This window comes from Homalodisca vitripennis, chromosome 2 (genome assembly GCF_021130785.1).
Source record: "Homalodisca vitripennis isolate AUS2020 chromosome 2, UT_GWSS_2.1, whole genome shotgun sequence".
Taxonomy (NCBI): domain Eukaryota; kingdom Metazoa; phylum Arthropoda; class Insecta; order Hemiptera; family Cicadellidae; genus Homalodisca; species Homalodisca vitripennis.
Window position 1 is genome coordinate 81,834,284 of NC_060208.1, and position 8,121 is coordinate 81,842,404.

General features: G+C 34.3%; 1 protein-coding gene across 1 annotated transcript; it reads left to right on the forward strand.

Moving 5' to 3' along the window:
- Positions 1–1,074: 1,074 nt before the first annotated feature.
- On the forward strand, positions 1,075–7,584 carry LOC124354266 (NHP2-like protein 1 homolog). Its single transcript, XM_046804596.1, is given in 5 exon segments — positions 1,075–1,365; positions 3,837–3,954; positions 6,619–6,756; positions 7,398–7,417; positions 7,419–7,584. Coding segments are annotated over 5 exon segments (387 nt in total). The 5' UTR covers positions 1,075–1,362; the 3' UTR covers positions 7,527–7,584.
- The last annotated feature ends 537 nt before the right edge of the window (positions 7,585–8,121 follow it).

The window sequence follows — 8,121 nt, forward strand, 5'->3', positions numbered from 1 at the left end:
GGTGCGACAGAACTAAATATAATGCGTCAGCTGCATCACTCTCATCCACAGGTGTCCAGTTGGTGAAGATCGCTAAGTAGGTGTCAAGGTTAGTGTTCTCATGGTCACAGGATGAGGTCCATTATAATGGTTTTAGTTTCAAAATCAAATTTGTGTACTATTAATACTGGTCCTCAATGTTGCTCCACAACTCCTTCCAAGGCATCGCCAAGCTTTTTCACCGTTCTTCAAAACATGGCTTTCGCTGTACTTATAATTATTATCAATAATATGAGGGTTTTCCATTTTTTTGTTTATTCAACAGATGACGATTTGTTTTCTTATTTAAACAAAATGAGCTGTAGTTAAAATGTGAGATTATTAAATAGTTTAGTAAAAATACGAATTTTAAAGAATATTTTCGTCAATAAATACAATGGTTAAAATACATTTAAATGTAATGTATATATATATATATATATTAAGTTCGAAATCTCTATAAAAGTAGATATAATAAATTCGTCATAAATAATTTATTTTTGTTCCTTATTTTAGAACACGATTTACTGTAGAAGAGTCCACAGTTCAAATCACAACTATTAAAATACCAGTTGACAAGTGTTTGAACAGTTTTAAAAAAGGGAGTAATATGTTTTGCTGGTATTTATCGGAAACAAATGTTCATTATACATTTATTTAAAATCAACATACAATTTATTACAACCTTGAACTAAGCACACTAAGAAGATTCAAAATTATATTGTTTGCATGTTCAGTACTTTTGTCGTTAGGTGTTCAAGTACGGGAAGACTATACATAATACATTCGTATTAATAAGGGCTAACCAATTTAATGTCTATAATGTTTCAGTATTAATACTTCAATAATAATTTGTTGTTTTTCTCTTCGAACTTTTTTGGACAATAGTAGTACTGTATCAAATTATAATTAATTAAGTTTTTTCTATACAGATCGCCTCTAAAGTTGAATGAACAAATTATAGGACTGCCAGTAAACTAAATATAAAACACACCGAGATGTGTTTAATATCCGGTTTCCCATGCGGAGTACATGTGAAGCGGAAATAAGGCAAGCCGGATAGAAAACACAAGACAAGACGCTGGGTCTGGGTTCAGTCTCAGTCTAACCTCAAACAGCAGTAACGTTAGTTAAACGTTCAAAGGTTGAAAGGAGATTTATCGTATAGTTCGTGGTTTTAATTTGCAATTCGTTCAAAACAGATATTAGAAGATACGTTCTTCGAGGGATCATAAACGCCGATATATATCATTGTTCGTACTTAATTCGAAATTGCCCCTCAGTGAAGCGATTTTCGCCGAGAGGTCTTGATATTTGCTCTGCACAGAAATACAATTCATCAGAATGGTAAGTAACAATTTCAATGTTTCTTGAAGATTTAGTAATCAAATAACAAATATTTTAGTCATTAAATATACTTCTTGTAATTTTCAAGTCCGGACACAAATCATGGGAAGTGAGACATTTAACATTTTCCAAATTGTTTATTCTAGTCTTAGTCTATAGTCTGCACACATGCTACCATGTCTTGGAATGATGTTTGTATGTTGTCCAGGCTCTTTGTACCATAACCCTTTCACTGACATACCTCTTATGTTTAAGTTATTAATAGTTAGCTAACAAACCCCAGAGTGAACACATTGTTATAACCATCTCTTTAAATTTTCAATCATAAAAGGTTTCATAGACTAATTCTGTAGCCTACCGACAAACCCCAGAGTGAACACATTGTTATAACCATCTCTTTAAATTTTCAATCATAAAAGGTTTCATAGACTAATTCTGTAGCCTACAGAATTAATTTTGTATGCTTATGCTAACATAGGCCTAAATCCACATTTGATAACTTTCAAGTTTATAACAACACGTCAAGGGCAGGGTTGACATAATCTTCTTGTGGCTTACTTTTTCCGGTTTGTGCATTAGCCTACATCAATCAGGTGTCGGCTACGATTAACCCTAGATTCATAACGATCTGAATTGCCCACAGCTATTCACAAGTAACTGTTAGTTTTCAAGAGGACACTACTCAAGGAAAAAATTTAAAATAAATAATAATTTTATTCCTACAGCATACATTTTGGGTAGGGTACAATAAGCGGACCCGGTTTTTTATATTGAAATTGGTAAACAATGTTACTTAATCATAACCATCGATGTACCTACTGATTAATTATTTTTAACAATTAACTTAATGTTTATCAAGAGCTGTAAACACTTTCAAATAATACATGTAAGGTAATATTTCAATTTTACATAAGTAGCATTTGATTATTAAAAATGGCAGTCAATTTTAGAAAACTACACAACATTGCTTTGAAAGATGAAAATACCTGTTTTTCGTGGCTTCAATATGTTGGACTCGTACCGAAAACCCCGTTATGTGAAATTTATGGGAAAGAAGTAACTGTGAGAGTGTGATATGTTCGAACCACTTTAAAGTGCTACTATCGCACTATGCAATATGTTCGTTTTTGTTAAATTGCCGTAAAACGGTTCATTTAATTATTCCGTAATTTTCATAGTACCACGTAGGATAGATTTCTCTACCTACTGGCTCTATTTTGTAAGCCTTTGAGTAGAATGAAAAATAACAGTCAGCTGATTTTGTCATCTGTTGCCACACTCGCCACGCTGTACTTTGTTGTAGTTTTCGTCTAGGTTAGTTATCGTTCGGCCGCGACATTATTTTGATTTGTGTTATTATTCACTGTGCGATAGATTCTTGCTTCTTGTGTGTGTGTATTTTCTATTTTATTATGAGTTGCTACAATGCCTTAGAGCACTTCTTATTTTTTAGAAATACGCATAATTGTACTTCGCAACATTTTATAAGTGTCATGTGACAATTACGAAATAAAAATGCATAGACCTCCAAAATAAAAATTATATTCATATTAACTATCTACAAATATACCAGGAAATAAAAAAACAAAACTAATCATTTGACGTCATATTTATTTAAGAAAACTGTGAATATCAAGGAGACAATATATTGCCGCCTGGCACTTTTCAGGCATGATCTATGATGGCGGCAATATATTGCCTCCTGGCCCGGAAAGGGTTAAGAATAATTTGATACTGCAATTAATTAAATTTAACATATGGTTTACCTTATTGATTAATAACTTTTAATGAAAAAAATAAACAACAATAAGTATCTTTCTAAGAATTTGAACAACTTGAAAATAACAATTAGTATGAAAAAATTGTGTAAGATGTCATTACAAAGTGACAATATTTGTTTTAAGTGGTTGCAAGATGTGGGTTTAGCTCCTGGAAACCCATCTTGTGATATCTGCAAAAGTGAAATGAAGGATCATGTCAGAGGTGCAAACATGGTGGTATTTAAATAAAAAAATGCTCATACTACGAAAACCGCTTTTGGTAACACTTTCTTTCAAGGTTCTAAGTTTGGCATGGTAAAATTAAGGTAGTTACTCTCATGTACTATTTCTCTGTGAACCAGACAAACTATGACTTTTTGATGTTAGAATTCAGTGACGAAAAGTATAATGTGTTTAGCAAATCCATTTGTGACTAGCTTTCTTTCTGTATAGTTCATTCGGCTAGATGATGTTTGACAGGAAGGAAAAGTTGGGGGCCCTGGGGTTGCAGTAGAAATTCATGAATGTAAAAAAAATTCATAGGCAAAAGAAAGTACAACCGTGAGCGATTAGTTAAAGGAATTTGGGTGTTACGATTAATAGAAACTGTAACTAAAGGGAATAGAAGATTAATTAAGTTAGTGTGGATGTATGAGGTGCAACCAAATGAACGCAAAATGCAAAATATTATTATTGCTGTCATTGTTTCAGACGGAAGAAGTGAACCCGAAGGCTTACCCTCTTGCTGATCCAACTCTTACGTCTAAAATATTAAATTTGATCCAACAAGCATTGAATTACCAACAACTGAGGAAAGGCGCTAATGAAGGTATGTATAGCTTATTATCTTGTGATTGTAATTTGCAGTACCAATAGAATAGTGATAGTTAAAACAAATTGTATGAAATCTCTATACACTAACTTATCTTACCAGACATTCTGAGCTGTACATTACTGGTCAAATAGTTTGTCAAGCTATCATTGAGGAATATTTCTTAGGCCACGCCGTTGCGTATCAGGATACAATCTTCAGACATTTGAAAATCCGTTTCTCCCCACAGTTACACTTTCTGTATGATCAGGTAGTGTATAGTATTGTTTGACTAACCGCTGACACTCGAGACTCACTCTCTGGATGTACGTGTAATTATGTCTTCTCAGTAATTTTAGTAATGTGTTATTTATATTTAAATGTAAGACTATCTAAATATGGAAGTCTGGATAGGGTAATTCCATGTCAAATCAACCAATTTTTCTAAATTGATCTCAGATTTGTATGATTTTATTTTATGGAAATTGTACTTAACAAGATTAGATAAAATACAAAATTTTACATTTTTCTGTTTTGGTTTTTGAGTGACAGGCTTTTAAAAAGCCACTAAAAGGCATGTCTTAGTGTTTTCTAAACAACATAGCTAAAAAAGTATTAAAGCTAAAAAGCTCAAATTTGTGGTATTCTTTTCCATTTGAAATGCACTTTAATTTAATATCCCCTCATGACTATGTATATTTTGATGTTTTTTTTTATCCTTCCAATAACTTTTTGAAAAACGCAAAATACGTTCCCTTCAATTCTTTAGCAAAATATATGTTGTTTATACAGGGAGCGGCAAAATGATCTGACGGTTTTCGCTGCCGCACTGTCAAGCGAGTGAGTGGTGGGGATAGGGGCGTGGCAGAGCCTACGTGCGGACATTTTTAGTGGCCATGGAGCGGTGGACGGCTGAGCACCGTGCGTTCGTTGTGGAAGCATTTTTTTAAAAGTGGCGATAGTGTTGTTGCTGTTCAGCGGCAGTTCCGCAGACGTTTTAATGTGGCTCCAAGAGGGAAAGTGCCAACTCGAAACACCATTTTGCTGTGGGTGGGTAACTTTAGAGCTACCGGTTCAGCTTTAAAATGAAAATCAACAGGCCGTCCAAGGTCAGCCCGGACGCTAGAGAACGTCGAGAGAGTGAGAGGAGCTGTGGAAGCCAGTCCTCGGCGGCCTGCACGTAAACAAGCTGCAGATGTCTGACCGCTCGGTAAGAAGAATATTAAGGTACGACCTGCACTTTCATCCGTACAAAATGGCTATCGTGCAACAGTTGAAGCCCAGTGATTATGCAAAACGCATTGAATTTTCAGAGCAAATGATTGATTTGCTTACAGATGAAAAAAATTCTCATTATGAGCGACGAAGCTCATTTTCATTTGAATGGTTATGTTAATAAACAGAATTTCCGATATTGGTCAGAAAACAATCCAGAAGAACTGCATGAACGACCTCTTCACAGTCCCAAGGTCACTGTGTGGTGTGGCGTAACAAAAAATTGTGTTATAGGCCGATACTTTTTTGAAGAGAACGGTCTAACTGTAATCGTCAATTCACAACGATACCTGACTATGTTGAAAAACTTCCTGATCCCCGAAATACGCATAAATCGCTTCAACCTCCACAGAATTTGGTTCCAGCAGGATGGAGCAACTGCCCACACAGCCAATGTGGTAATAAACTTCTTAAGAAGCAAGTTTCGTGGCCGAGTCATCTCGCGTTTCGGGGACATTGCGTGGCCACCTCGCTCCCCGGATCTCAGCATCTGTGACTTCTTCTTGTGGGGACTGCTGAAATCTAGAGTATACACAAACAAACCCCGCACATTGGATGAACTGAAGGAAACCATACGCCAAGAAATAGCCAACCTCTCTCCTGAAATGTTAGGGAAAGTGTTTGACAATTTCAGTGCAAGATTGGAAGAATGCATCGCCAAAGACGGACATCATTTGAAAGACGATATATTCAAATCTTAAACGGATCAACTCGCCCTTTTTTGGTTATTTTTATAAATGTTCATAAATACCAATCTGAAATCTACAATAAAACACTTTGTACCACTTTAAAACGTTTGAGTTGTTTACATTATAAAACCGTCAGATCATTTTGCCGCTCCCTGTACTATAACTGACTTGCATATATGCAAAATTTTAGAATGAGACAAATGGGTTCTTTTTTTAAAATTTGTTACTCGAGTACACACCGGTTCGGTGTAAGCAGCTTGGTACAGCTTCTATACAAAAAAATCATTGAACTCTGAGAGTCAAGATCCAAAATTATTTTTTCCTTGATTGATTTGAAATGGAATGACCCGATGGTAGTCCATAATGATACAGAAATCTGAACAAAATCACATGAATGAGACTATGCAGCTGCTCTCGTAAGGATTCTGTAGCTTTTTCTACTCACAGCTTTTCTTCAATTTCCCTCAGAAAATAATAACAAATGTGTTTATTTTCTCATATCAAATCTGAAAGTCATGGTCTTATCCTCAATGCACTTTTAATGTAGGTTGTTCAAATTTTACTAATTGTTTTTAGATTCTTTCTTTTGAGTTATTTCAAAACATTTATTCAAACAAATGTTTTCCATAAATTTAGTTTTGCGACAAATCATTAACGCAACACTGAGGGCTAGACTGATTTGTTAACTCTTTTTATAAAATTACAAATTGTTTTACAGCCACAAAGACACTGAATAGAGGACAAGCTGAATTCATTGTGATGGCAGCAGACGCAGTTCCCTTGGAGATTCTTCTGCACTTGCCTTTGTTGTGTGAGGACAAGAACGTGCCTTACGTCTTTGTCAGATCCAAGCAAGGTTTGTAGTAAACATATTCTTCTAGCATACACTATGTGATGAAACTGTTTTGAGACAAACTACTACTTTCTTATGACAAAATTTTTCATAGGTAATGTTTCCAGGATTATAAAGTTATTTGACAATGCTGTAATAGTGAGAAACACATTACGTGAATATACAACTTCACGAATTGCTTCAAGCCATACAAAAGAATAATACTAATATTAGCAATTCCAAAACCGGATGGAAATTAATAGCTTTTTACTTACAATTTTGTAGTCTGTTCTCAAAGGGTTTAACAAGTATTTCTATCAAAATTTCCATAAATTTAAGAGAAGAAATTCTGCTTTTATTATTTAGATTAAGGGAATAGGCATTGTTATTACACATGTTTAGGTTAAGGTAATTATTAGGCCAACCATAAATCTTCCTCGTTCCCTTCAATATTTAGTTTTTCTGGCTGAGAACCCTTTTTATACTAAATGCACAATTCAGTTAAGAGATTATATTTCCATACTATATCACTCAGCTCTAATTTTAACTGTTTTTGTAATTAATTATTTCATGGTAACTGTTGGATTATAAAATCAATTAGCTAGGAAATACTTGTCATAAGAAAATAGGGGAGAATTATTGTTAATATTTTTGTTCTGTTACAGCACTTGGTCGAGCTTGCGGTGTGTGTGTCTAGGCCGGTTGTGTCATGCTCAGTTACAATGAACGAGGGCTCCCAACTCAAGCCTCAGATTGAATCTATCAAACATGAGATAGAAAGACTTCTTGTGTAAATACTAAATAGACGTTCCATTTAAGTATAATTTTTAATAAACATAAGTTTTTAAACTATATTGTGTGATTAATTTCCCATTGCTAACAATTTTCTTGTGACTAAATTAAGTATGTGATTTGTATTGTGCCTATACAGGATGTCATAAACTTGTGTGGGTGATAGTATTCATCAATTAAAACAAAAAATGTCATATAAACATAAGTCGAAAATGTCTTGTTTAGCCGCCAGCCGCTACTTTGTATTTTTTTTATTTCTGAACCTAGTTAGCTAAAGAAACCAAAATTGGCATACAGATCTGCCGATTCTTATCAATCTTTCCTCTTAACTATTCAAACTCATGTGCTAAATTTGGTTTCTTTATTTTAATTAGATTTAGAGACAAGAATTTTTTATACAAAACGGCGGCTAAACAAGTAATTTCTTAACCTATGTTTATACTCGTATGACATTTTTTGTTTGAAATGATAAACTCCATCAGCCACAGAAGTTTGTGAGGCTCTGTGTATACAGGGTGTAACAACTCTTTACAAAAACTTGAGGATTTCTTTCTATGGACCAAGAGGAGCCAAGAACCAAATTCAAATTGTGGTCCG